This window comes from Chrysemys picta, chromosome 2 (assembly GCF_011386835.1).
Source record: "Chrysemys picta bellii isolate R12L10 chromosome 2, ASM1138683v2, whole genome shotgun sequence".
Lineage (NCBI taxonomy): Eukaryota > Metazoa > Chordata > Testudines > Emydidae > Chrysemys > Chrysemys picta.
The window spans coordinates 1251867-1264659 of record NC_088792.1 but is presented as its reverse complement, the minus strand read 5'-3'; the positions used below and the strand labels follow the sequence as shown (position 1 = coordinate 1264659).

The 12793-nt window shown below is 55.3% G+C and overlaps 2 protein-coding genes across 3 annotated transcripts in view; both read right to left on the bottom strand.

The window, feature by feature from the left end:
- The window catches only part of LOC101935999 (uncharacterized), a 93423-nt gene extending 85301 nt beyond the window's left edge, over positions 1-8122 (bottom strand). For both annotated transcript variants that reach the window (XM_065586429.1, XM_065586427.1), the window contains exon 1: positions 834-8122. The gene's annotated coding sequence lies outside the window, so the exon portion shown is untranslated. The remainder of the gene's footprint in view (positions 1-833) is intronic.
- A 930-nt stretch (positions 8123-9052) lies between these two features.
- Positions 9053-12793, bottom strand: part of LOC112061046 (gastrula zinc finger protein XlCGF57.1-like) — a 104987-nt gene continuing 101246 nt past the window's right edge. Inside the window, exon 7 of the mRNA XM_065586570.1 lies at positions 9053-11842. Coding sequence (XP_065442642.1) covers positions 10461-11842 — 1382 coding nt within the window. The 3' untranslated portion in view covers positions 9053-10460. The remainder of the gene's footprint in view (positions 11843-12793) is intronic.

Here is a 12793-nt window from a genome sequence, read left to right as displayed (position 1 = left end):
ACCCCCCTAGCTACGCTACTGCTCTCTGCTCCTCCGGGGCTAGGGAAGGGGCGGGGGAGCAAATCGGGGCCGGGGGGAGGGGGGGGGAATCACCTGGGTTATAAATAACTCCATGCCTGCAGCTTTTTTTTTTTTCTCTCCACCACTTTCTGCGCCCTCCCCCCCCACCCCCACTCCACTCCCACCCCCCGCTTTGTGTGCACGAGGCAAGTGCATCACTAGCCTCGCCCTTGTTATGGTGCTGAGTGAAACCCGCGTGTTCAATGTATTGTCCCCCTGTAACCTGCTGCCTTAGGTTCACCTCTCGCGCTCGCTCTGTAGCTCTGGCTCGCTGCGTTCTCTTTTTATTATTTAAGTCCCCAAGATGTGCAGGCGTCTGTATGGCTGTATCCTTCCTCCTGCCGTGCCCCCTCCCTCCCTATGGTTGGGTACCCGTATTGGTCACATCGTTCTAAACTCAGACTGGATCCATCTGGGGTGGGGACCAAGTTCTTCTATTTGTAGCCCACGATGTTCAGAAGTGGCTAGTGACTGTGGGTGCCTCAGTTTTCAGGTGCCCAACTGGAGACACTTAAAGGGGCCTGATTTCCGGGGTGGGGGCTCAGCACATTCTGGGAGTCAGGCTCCACTGAGCTGGGTCAAGCTGGGCCCCGGCCCCACGAGTCACTTTTGACCATCTTGGCCAGAGTGTGAAGTGCCCAGGACTTTAAGGCTGTAAAAACACCAATTGCTATTAACAAACAACCGATGAGAATTTTCAATGCAGTCACTGCTGTCACAATCCTTCTGTCAAATGTTGTACCCAAGTTTCAAACCCACAGAGAACACTGTACCTTGGGGCTGCTGATTCAGCTCGGAGACCCAACGTGTATTCTTCCTTCAGAGTCCGCTGGTCCCTGCAGCCTGTACGCCGTCCACCGCAGCCGTGGGGCTTTCACGGAAAAGTCAGATGTTTACATGGTTTCAGATTCTATCTGACACAGTTAAACTGTTTCCCTTTCACTTTCTATATGGGGTCACGCCCACGGGCTGTAGGAGGCCGTTACTTGGTCAGTGGACTCCACTGACAGGAAAACAGCTTGGAGCTGATTTACCAGAGTTGTTTTCTCAAATCAGTTCTCAGAAAACGAGACCCCAGGAGACAATCTGGCAAGCACAGCTCTGCTCATGGTTACTCAGGGGCGGCAAGTTGTATGGGCCCCTGGTGCCCGGGCTCCAGCAAAATCAGGGCCTGGGGGGTCCCGGCTCCACCAATGTTTGGGGCTGGGTCTCTCCGCTGGCTCCACCTGCCGTCCCAACCCCCACGCACACCCCCTCCCCTGAGCATCCCCCAGCCTCGCGTGCCCCCTCCCCTACCCTCAGACTCCCCACGGAGGTGATGTGACACCTCAGGACTTAAGGCCTCTCCAAGAGCCTCCAACCCCAAGGTTGCGAAGCCTGATTGTTCCCCCTTCCCGAGTGACTCTAGGACCCACCTTAGCTCCCTTGAGCCTTCCTGCTCCTTGGGCGGATGGTAAATCTCAGGCCATAGCGTGCTGGTCTCCTGGGACTGTTCCCCTTTCCCCTTCCGTGGCCTCCAGGCCTCACCCGCTTCATTTAACCACCAGCCCCCCACGTCCACCCGGGGTGCACCTTGCTGAGGGGGCACTTCTGGAGCAGGGGTGTCCTGTCCCTTCCCCCCCTGCAACCGCCCCTGTCCCTGTCCCTTCTCACCCCCAGAGCTGCTCCTGGCCAAGCTGCTCCCGGGAGCCTCCTGATGTCAGGGTGCCCCATCCCCCTGCCCGTGTTCCCTGCCTCCGCTGAGCTGGGGGCGGGGGGACAAGAGTTTGTGCGGCTGCCTCTGGGGCAGGAGTGGGATGGATCACCTGGTGATTTGCCTGTTCTGTTCATTCCCTCCGGGGCACCTGGCATTGGCCACTGTCGGCAGACAGGACACTGGACTGGATGGACCCTTGGGCTGACCCAGTACGGCCGTTCTTATGAATCAAATTTCAGTGGTTGCCCTTTTTCTTTCTCTTCCACTATGAGCTTATATTATTTTGGTTAATGTCCATATATTGAACAGACAGTTGCAGTGAATACGGAAATTAAAAGAACTTGCATTGCACTTGTACTTTTACTTATAAATGCACAAGTACTATTTCCACGCTATACGTGTTCTTATAAGTGCACCTGGCACTTATACGTAAGTCCTGAGGACACAGCAAAGAATAATACGGACTCAGAGAAAGATCATTTCAACTGGACTGGAGCAGGGATGAGGCTGCATTTTGAGCAAAGGAAGTGATTTGTAGGTGTATATTGGGTTCTTTATTAAAGTTACAGTAATTCACACAAGAAACACCCCTGCACCATTCGGTGTTTCTCCCCTCGAGTTCCCGTTTCGTCTCTAGCGTGCGTTACCCTTGCTCCCTCGGGGGAAAGCATCACCGTGACCCAGACTAGGTCAATGGAGCATTGAAGCAGGTGCTACTTAAGGAGCACATAAGCGTTGTATGAGTCCTGTGTGAAGGTGGGAATTTTACCCTGCTTTGAATTCGATACAACTGATCTTTAAGAGAAAAAATATTCAGCCTGAAATCTAAAGAGTCTATTAATTTTCAGACTTTAACATAGCTGGTCTGCGATCAGAACTGTTTTTGGGTGCTTCTGGCACATACAGAACGTAGCCATTCATCAAATAAATACTTCCCGTATAGGGGAAAAGAAACAGGCAGGACTGAAATACCCCAGGGCCTTACCTCCCGCAGCCGTGCCTGGGTCCCAGGCCTGCCCACCCGCACACTGAATAGCACCTTACGCTTCAAGTGACCTGCTGGGACTGACCGGGGAGTAAGGTCCTACACACAGTGACCAAGGGCTCCGGCTGCCCCAGGGAGGGGCGCTAGATGAGAACCTAGGTTGAAATGAATGATGGCTACTTCCGGAGACACTGCCTTCACTTCTTCCCTGCAGTGCTGCTTTGCAAAGACAAGATACACAAAACGTTTGGGTAGGGACGGGGAGGACAACCCTGTAAAAACAGCTACTATGGGATCACTTGGCCCATATGAAATATTTAACTGCTTTCTCTATGGTCTAAAGCAGTGGTTCTCAACCAGGGGGATGTGTACCCTCTGGGGGGACGCAGAGATCTTCCGGGGGTACGTCAGGTGAGCTAGAGATTTGCCTAGTTTTACAACAGGCTACGTAAAAAACACTAGTGAAGTCAGTACAAAGTAAACTTCAGACAATGACTTGTTTATACTGCTCTCTACACTATGCACTGAAATGTAAGTACAATATTCATATTCCAATTGATTGATTTTATAATTACATGGTACAAAAGAGAAAGTCAGCAATATTTCAATAATAGCGTCCTGTGACACTTCTGTATTTTTAGGTCTGATTTTGTAAGCAGGTAGATTTTAAGTGAGGTGAAACTTGGGGGTGCACAAGACAAACCAGACTCCTGAAAGGGGGGCAGTCATCTGGAACAGTTGAGAGCCACTGGCCTAAAGCAGCGGTTCTCAAGCTATTTACCATGGTGGGCCGCACATGCAGCTCTCTGTGTTATGTGGGCCACATCCACACCATATACATAGCACCTGTCTGGCCCTGAGGATGACACATGGGCTGTAGCTGTGTGTGATTGGGCCACAAGCAGCCCGCGGGTTGAGAACCACTGGTCTAAAGCAAATCTAAGTAATATTCAATCCAGCACCACAGCAAACGAATCACTGCAGCAGAGGCAATCCCGTGCTTTTGAAAAATCATTAACAGGAGAGATCTTAAGACTGGATGTGAGAACGCGCCATCCCAGAGCAGGGAGGTCGGGATTTTCAGAACAGCTCAGAAACGGGGTACAGGGCACTCTGGAAAATGTGTCCCCTTGTTTAGGTGCCGAGTGCTTTTGGAAATCTGACGCCAGTGACGGGTGGTGCATGTGAAAAACCCAACCCCAAGGAAGGGCGAACACAACAGGTACTTCCTTACCAGCCAGGAGAGGGACAGACGAGCCGGCAGCTGCTATCTGGGGAAAGGGCACGTTATGGCTCAGGTGAGTTTGAACTGCCAGCTCCAGAAAGGCATGCTGGGAACAAAGCTTCTATAAAAGGGCTACCTGGTGCTAGGGGAGTTAATAGGAGCCGAGGCAGGGGAAGGAGACTTGCTTTGGTGGTGAAATAATGCAAATGAAGCACTAATTGGCCAAAGAGGAAAGAAGAGGGAGCTGACAATTCCTGCCTTGTCACTGTTGCCTCTGTACCTAGTAACACAACAGAACGAGTGCGGGGGGGTGGGGGAGATCCCGCTCCAGTACTGGAAACGCGAGCAATGAGCAGCAATGGGCCCAGGACAAACGGTGCCAAACCAGAGGGGGCTTGTTTCGTTTCTAACCTTTTATTAGTTTCTAGATTAGAAAAAAGAATGAAAATATAAATACATGTGGACCTTGCTCTACGGCAATCGAAGGGCGGCTCTGGAGAAATGCTTACACATCCAGGCCCAGTGAAGAGCAGTCCCTAGGCCACGGTAATAATAATACTTAATCTTCCTGCCACACACTCGACAGCGTCTTCCCAGCACTGTTCAAACAGCCGGTGATTAGCGACCCTCACAACACCCCTGTGAGGTAGGTGCAGGACGTACTATTATCCCCATTTTACAGATGGAGGAACTGAGGCCGAGAGATTAAGAGCCAGGATTAGCGCTCAGGTGCCCTGGATTCCAGGCGTTCCCAAAGGCAAGGCAGCAGTTCTCACGCTATGGGGCGGGCCGCCCGAGGGAGGTGCAAGCTGTGAGCTGGGGCTGACAGCGCCCGGTGGCTGGGGCTTGTGCAGAAGGGCCGTGCATGCCCGGGAGGTGGGGGGCCACCCAGGCTCGGGCTCTCCCCCCTCCCCAATCCTTCCCCGGGAAGCAGCCTGGACTTGGGCTCTCCTTGCCCCCCACCCCCACCCCTCACCTGGAGGTGGTGGGGCTCGTCTGTCAGCCCCAGGGCAGCGGCAGCAGCACAGAAGTAAGGGTGCTAATGGGGCACTAAGTCTGCTGTGAAAAGTCACTTTTCACATTGACACACTTACTTCCGTGCTGCTGCTGACGCTGTGCTGCCGTCAGAGCCGGGCGCCCGGCCGGCACCCGCTGCCCTCGGCTCCGCCGTCAGAGCCGGGCGCCCGGCCGGCACCCGCTGCCCTCGGCTCCGCCGTCAGAGCCGGGCGCCCGGCCGGCACCCGCTGCCCTCGGCTCCGCCGTCAGAGCCGGGCGCCCGGCCGGCACCCGCTGCCCTCGGCTCCGCCGTCAGAGCCGGGTGCCCGGCCGGCACCCGCTGCCCTCCGCACCGCCGTCAGAGCCGGGCGCCCGGCCGGCACCCGCTGCCTTCCGCTCCACCTCCGGAGCTGGGTAGCGATATATGTACTTGGGGAGAGGGGCGAGGGGAAGGCACAAACAACCACAGACACAAAGAAGGGGGGGCCCAATCAAATATGTTTGAGAACCACTGCTCTAGGCTACACAACCTTTCAGCACAATGACCCTACGATCACAATAAGAATAGTCAGAGGGGAAGATTTTTGCATAAGAATTGTAAATACCATCAGTGGGCCCTGTCCTGACCTGTGCTGGAGCCAAGGGGAATTTTCCCATTTGACATCAGAAAGCCCAGGATTGGAGCCCAATAACCAATGACAAACGAGTAATTTTACATGAAAATACATTTGCAAAATGCCCACCACACACACTGATTCATTGGCTATCTATCGCTAGGACCGTCATGCAGAAGAGGTCAGTGAAGAATTCTGTCCAAACAGCCCAAAAGGAAGTTACAAATAAATGAGTCAATAGGCAACAAAATAACAATATTAGTAAAGAACTAGCCACCCCCTTTATAAATCTGGCAGGTCCAGACGAACAGCTCCTGCCTGGTTTATCGCCATCCCCGAGTCACAGATGAGATTCTAGCAGCCAAAACTCCTTTAGCAGGGGCAGTATCTATCAAGAGGAGCGTCACCCCTTGCTGACTCGTCCTCAGTTGAGCTGGGTTAATAACTTTGAAGGCATTTGTGGGGTATCCTGAGCTGGGATCAGAGGAAATTCCTTTCCCAAGGGAGATGGGAACAAGCTGCTTCCTAGCAAATTATCTCAGAAACTTTAACTAGTGGACCCTGTCTCTCAGCACCAGCTAGAAAAGAAGGGTCCTGAAAATATGATTTAGTGAGGGGTGAAATTCACCCTGTGCAAAGAAGCCTGTGACGGGGCAGCTGCCCCTCACTGGCTGGCAGAGGGTTAATAGCAGCCCTTGGAGTGGCTGTGCAGAACCCAGCCAACCAGAGGAAGGCTTAGAAGCAGCCAATCAGGGCCAGGCTGGGTCCTATAAGAAGGGCTGCAGGGCAGCAAGGGGCTCTGACTCTCCCTGGAGCTTGAGGGAGGAGGCCTGGCTGCCCCATAGAGAGAAGTTCCTGGGACAGAGCAGTGCGGGGCAGGGGCAGAGGAGCAAGTGGAGCTCCAGCCTGGCTGGCTCCCGGACTGAGGCCTTGATACAGGGTCCGAGGCGGTGCTGGGGCTATGGGGAAGTGGCCCAGGGAAAGCAGGTAGCGGCAGAGGGGAAGGAGAGGTGTGAGCAGCTGCCAGTTATAGGGTCCCTGGATTGCCCCCCCCCTTTGCCCCACTGGCCACCGAGGGATGTGGACAGCCAAAGGACTGCAGTTTGCCCCTGAGCGAGGGGCTGGACTAGGGGCTGCAGTTCACCCGGAAGGGGGGAGACAACGGAGTTGGGGCGCAGCCGGAGGGCCGTGCCCTGAAGAGGACGCCGCAGTCCGGGAGCGACGCGGGTCCCCACAGACAGCGGAGACGGTGGAGAAGCAGCGACGGAGAGTGAGATGCCACAAGAGGAGGGCGCCCTGCTGAGGGACAGAGCGAATTCCCGGAGCAACCAGCAGGAGGCACCACGGTGGTGAGCACAACCCGTTACAGAGCCAGACAAGGCCTAGACACCACTTAAGCCCTATAGAAACCCCCCTTGTTCTCCTTTCCCCCATGTGGGATTTTGGTCTCCTGGACCAACGCACCCATCGTTTCACCGTCGCTCCGGCCAGTCCCTTTGGCTGCCATTTCCCCCACAGGTATCAGAGGGGTAGCCGTGTTAGTCTGGATCTGTAAAAAGCAACAGAGTCCTGTGGCATCTTTAAGACTAACAGATGTATTGGAGCATAAGCTTTCATTCACCCACGAAAGCTTATGCTCCAATACGTCTGTTAGTCTTAAAGGTGCCACAGGACTCTCTGTTGCATTTTCCCTTCAGTCGCTTACTTGGCCCAAACCAACGCCCTTCACGCGGTGTCTGTAAGTCAAAAATTGACGTGAAATGGTTGGATCATGAAAAGTTCATGAAAAGTTTTGTGGAAAAATTGGAAAGAGTCCAGCGGAGGGCAACAAAAATGATTAGGGGGCTGGAGCACATGACTTATGAGGAGAGGCTGAAGGAACTGGGATTGTTTCTTCTGCAGAAGAGAAGAATGAGGGGAGATTTGATAGCTGCTTTCAACTACCTGAAAGGGGGTTACAAAGAGGATGGATCTAGACTGTTCTCAGTGGTAACAGAGACAGAACAAGGAGTAATGGTCTCAAGTTGCAGTGGGGGAGGTTTCGGTTGGATATTAGGAACAACTTTTTCACTAGGAGGGTAGTGAAGCACTGGAATGGGTTCCCTAGGGAGGTGGTGGAATCTCCTTCCTAAGAGGTTTTTAAGGTCAGGCTTGACAAAGCCCTGGCTGGGATGATTTCGTTGGGAATTGGTCCTGCTTTGAGCAGGGGGTTGGACTAGATACCTCCTGAGGTCCCTTCCAACCCTGATATTCTATGATTCACGTAACGCCTGCCCCCTGGGCTCCTTTAACAGAGGGATTTGGGGGTGGGGGAAGAGTAGACCCAACATGGGACTCTCTCCACATCCCATCCCCTCCTACTTGTTGTGGTTCTCGGTCAGTTATTCATCCGTAACCTCTGGTTGACCAACCCTACGGACGGTCCATTTTCTCAAGCACCCCAGCACAGAGCACGTCTCCGCCACGGTGGGAAAAGAGCAGCACAGGTTGGAGCAGGGAGAGCCAGGGTGTCTTAGTTCCCGCTCCCAGAAGGCGTCTGGGGTAGGGAGGCGGCAGCAGCAGGCAGTGCCCGGATCACTTCTTCTGACAAAATCAGCAGGTGGAGGGAAAGCGCTAGAGAAGACACACTTGGTTGTGAGTAAAGCACTTGACAGAGCATCTCAACAAAACGTATTGTCCCAGCCGACCCAGCATCAGCAGAGACCATCCCACGGCCTGAACGCTGGCTGAAGAAGTGTTCGCCAAGAGTTATAACAACAGGCCAAAGTACAGAGCTGGGAGCAAGTGCTCAGCGGGTGCCAAGTCTGTGTTACTGGGAACTCCAGATTTACGCCATTTCTTCACGAACCACCTAGCAGAGGCGGTAAGAGCCTGTTATTAGGGAAGCAGCATCTGCCCTTCAGAGAGTCAGTGGGAAGGAAAGAATCCAGGAAGCAGGAAACACTGATAGGGACCTGGGGAAGACAGTGAACAGCAGCACATTGGCCAGGAGCTTCCAGTCCAACACGGCAAATAAAAAGGCCAAGACACAGAGGCTTTGTGCAACGGGCAAAGAGGTGACAGCACCCAGCTCTCTGCCTTGGGATAACCCACTGGAGACGGCGGGCTGTTCGGGACCCTTCAGGAGAGCTGGAAAAATACCGATGCCTGTTCAGAGAAGAGCCACAAAGTGATCTGGGGGCACGAGGGACTGATTGGTGAGGAATAAGCAAAAGAGACAAGTACGTCCAGCTTCGCTGAGCAGTGACCTGACGGGACCCGATAACAATCCGGGGGAAACATGGGGCGGCCCACGGGAGAGAGAGTTTTACAGTAGTGCAAGGTGGGGATAACTGGACGAAATCAAGGCTTAAAACTGAATGTCAGAAAAAACTTCCCAACCGAGAGATGTTTCAGGCTGTGGAACCATCTCCCCAGAGTGGTGACACCCCAGAGTTTGGGACACGGACAGAGCACTGGAGGGAACAGGCGTGCACTGGCAGGGAGAAGTACTAGATTTTATTAGAAGACTTATTAGTTCTTTTCCAAATCTAACGACTAGGATTCTAGGATAGCCACACGGAGAACGACAAATGTTAACTTTAAAATGACCCTTTTCCTAACTACAAACTAGCAACTAAACCCAAGTCCTTTTATACAAGATGAGAAGTAGTTAGTGTCTATTGGAGCGTGCACAGACCTCACAAGGGAGCGAGGGAAGACCCATCGCTGGAGACATTTAACAGTAGGCTGGACACATTCCTAGAACATACAGAGTAGAGACCGACCCTGCATTGGCTAGGAATGGGCAAAATGACCAATAGGTCTTTTCCAGCTGTAACTATTCTCTGGCACTGGAGGGTTTTAAGCACAGGTTGGACAAACCCCTGTCAGGGATGGTCTAGATAATACTTAGTCCTGCCGTGAGTGCAGGGGACTGGACTAGATGACCTCTCGAGGTCCCTCCCACCCTACGACTCTGTGATTCGCTGTAAGATCGCTAGGTGGTCTCCGTGAGATGGTCACCTCTCAGGTCAGGGATCAGGCCGTACTCGGTTGTGAAGCCAAGTGCACACTCCTGGTGGGTAAATAGAGTCAGTAAGAGAAGAGAGAGTAAACAGCACTACAGTAATTATTGCTCCAGGGCCTTGCACCTGGAGTTCTCAAGTCCACACTCAACTGAGATTTTCTTTCATTTCCCAGACTGTCACCAGCCCGGCTGGAACAGGCGCCGTCCGTCAGGTCTGTCCAGTAGTTCCACTGAGGAGCTGCTGGCATAAGCCATAACCACAGCGCAGTAGCAAAGCCTCGCCCACCCCCCAAGTACCCACTGGGCCTGACCTAACACCACCGCACAGCACAGCACCCCCCACCCTGAGAAACCACTGGCCTTCGCCAGAACAACGCTGCTATGTTTGCTCCACACAGGAACCGGGCTGGAGAGTCCAGCTCCTCTCAGTAGTAAGATGTAGATCCCACATCGGTTAACCCAGGCCGTGTCATTTCCAAGCGCTGCTCCATAAACCACAGGTCCCTTCCCAGAAATCTCCCATCCCCCGTGTCAGACGTTCTCTCTAGCACCTCTGGGGGTATTTCCCACCCAGCAAATGGAATTAGTACGACAGCTTTGGCATCCTTCAGGGCAAGACTCGAGCCTGCGTGTGCATTTGAACTGGAGCTGCGTTGTGTAGGGAATGTGCAGTTGGGTTTTCCTTAGGGATGCACGGTTGGTTCGTCGGCGCAGGCCTTCGGCCTGGTTGCTCCCTGTGGCAAGGAGCCGGTTATTTCATCAGCACACTGTACAGCACCACGGCATGTCCAAATCCTAAATTACAGCATTGTTCCTCCTCTGCTCCTGCTCAGGGGACGTAGCATTTCTGTAACTCCCGCCTTATGTACATGGCGTTACGGCTTCCAGAGGCACTTGGCTTGGGGCACAGACAGTAGGAGCGGGTGCATCTGGAGGAAGGGGTTGAACGACTCCCCGTCTCCGTAGCAGGACAAGAGTCTCTCCTCCGTGTGGACGGCCTGGTGCACCGTCAGCTCCTTCTTGTGGCTGAAGATCTTCCCGCACTCGGTGCAGGGGTAGACCCGCTCCACCGTGTGGGTGAGGTGGTGTGTCCGCAGGTTGCCCTTGTACTTGAAGCTCTTGCCGCACTCCACGCAGGTGAAGGGCCGCTCCCCCGTGTGGATCCGCTTGTGCTTCATCAGCGTGGTCTTCAGGTTGAAGGTCTTGCCGCACTCGGCGCAGACGAAGGGGCGCTCCCCGGTGTGGATGCGCTGGTGGGTGATGAGGGTGCCCTTGCGGTTGAAGCTCTTGCCGCACTCGGTGCAGGTGAAGGGCTTCTCGCCGGTGTGGATGCGCTGGTGCTTGATCAGCTCCCCGTTGTGGCTGAAGCACTTGCCGCAGTCGGCGCAGGCGAAGGGCCGCTCCCCGGTGTGGATGCGCTGGTGCCGGGTCAGATCCCCGTTGCGGCTGAAGCTCTTGCCGCACTCGGAGCAGCCGAAGGGCCGGTCCCCGATGTGGATCTTCTGGTGCAGGATAAAGGTCTTCTTGGCGCAGAAGCCCTTGCCGCACTCGGCGCAGACGAAGGGGCGCTCCCCGCGGTGGATCTTCTGGTGGGTGATGAAGTTGGCCTTGCGGTTGAAGCACTTGCCGCACTCGGTGCAGGAGAAGGGCTTCTCGCCGGTGTGGATGCGCTGGTGCAGGATGAAGGTCTGCTTGGAGCAGAAGCTCTTCCCGCACACGTTGCATTCGAAGGGCTTCTCGCCCGTGTGAATGCGCTGGTGTCGCATCAGGTCGCCCTTCTGGCTGAAGCTCTTGCCGCACTCGGTGCAGGTGAAGGGCTTCTCACCCGTGTGCACCCGCAGGTGAGTGATGAGGTTTCCCCGGTGCTGGAAGCTCTTCCCGCACTCTGTGCACGTGAACGGCCGCTCGGCAGCGTGGGCTCGCGGGCGTTTCGCCGGCTCGGTGCTGGCGGCTACGGCCCCCCCGCGGTCAGAGGCCGAAAGGGATTTCTGGCTGGGGTTGCTTGTCGGGGCCGTTGGCCCCTTTCCCTTGGGCTCAGGGGCTGTCTGCGGCCCCTCCGGAGCCACCGCGTTTCTCTGGAGCGCCGCGATGTTTCCCTGGGCGTGTTGCACTTTCCAGTGATTAATGCTGGGTTCTGTCCTGAGCAAGCCCGAGGAAGCCGCCTCTAAGCCTCTCATCAGCAAAGCCCTGTTCGGTTTCACATCCTCGGACTCTTCCCCGGGGCGCTCCCGCTCACCGGCACCTCTGCTCCCATCACCTGCTGGGGAAGAGAGAGGCCAGAGGTTATTCCGTGTGCCGGGGACGGGGGAATTCCCAGTGTTCACCGCAGAATCCAGCTAAGTGCCAGGCGCTGACGCTCGGTGGCACACCCCTGTGTGTACCGAGACGCAGGCTCTAATGCCCTGCACCCTCGGAGCTCGCTGACCGAGAAAGCAGCTGCTCCCAGGCACTGACTCTCAATGGCAGGTGGCATCTCGCTCCCATTTGTACCTTGGAAAATCAACCTTTGACCCGTGCTGGGTTGGGTCACAGCCACACCTCCCCCAGCCATGAGAACGCCACCATGGGCATAGGCGGCGACGGGCAATTTTCTTATTAGTCTTAGGCCATGTCTGTGCTTACCCGCTTACAGTGGCACAGCACCGATACAACTGTGAGCGCGCTCACGGAGCCGCGTCACGCCCCCGGGGGGGAGCTCTTGGGTACAGACATGCTGGAGACGTGCTTGGGAAGGAGGCCAGGGAGCCGGCGGAGGGCAGCCCTGTCATCGTCTGAGCCGGGAGCCCCACCGGAGGCCGGGCCATCGCACTCGCACAAGGCAATGGAGGAATTTCTCTTGGCTTCTCGTGGGGTCACCGCCAAGGCCGGCTCCCCCCACCCCGCTGGGTCAGCATCGCAGCCGGAAGAGATTCACACAGCCAGAGACCCTCGGGTAATTTTCACCAGGTCTCTCGTCACGAGTCAGAGAGCTCTCAGCAGGCACAGACCAGTCCCGGGGCCCGGGTGCATCTCTCCCAGCTGCAGACAGCCAGGGGGAGAGCTGCCTCCTGTCTTGAGGGGGCCGTTCAGGCCTCCGGACAGCACTGCAGTGAACAATCTCTTAACACGAGCGCCCCCAGGTAACCGGGGCTTAGCCTCCGGCCCCCCTGCAGGGGGACGGTCACTCGCGAGGGCAGAGAGATTTGCAGTTCTGGGCTCCACTGCACCC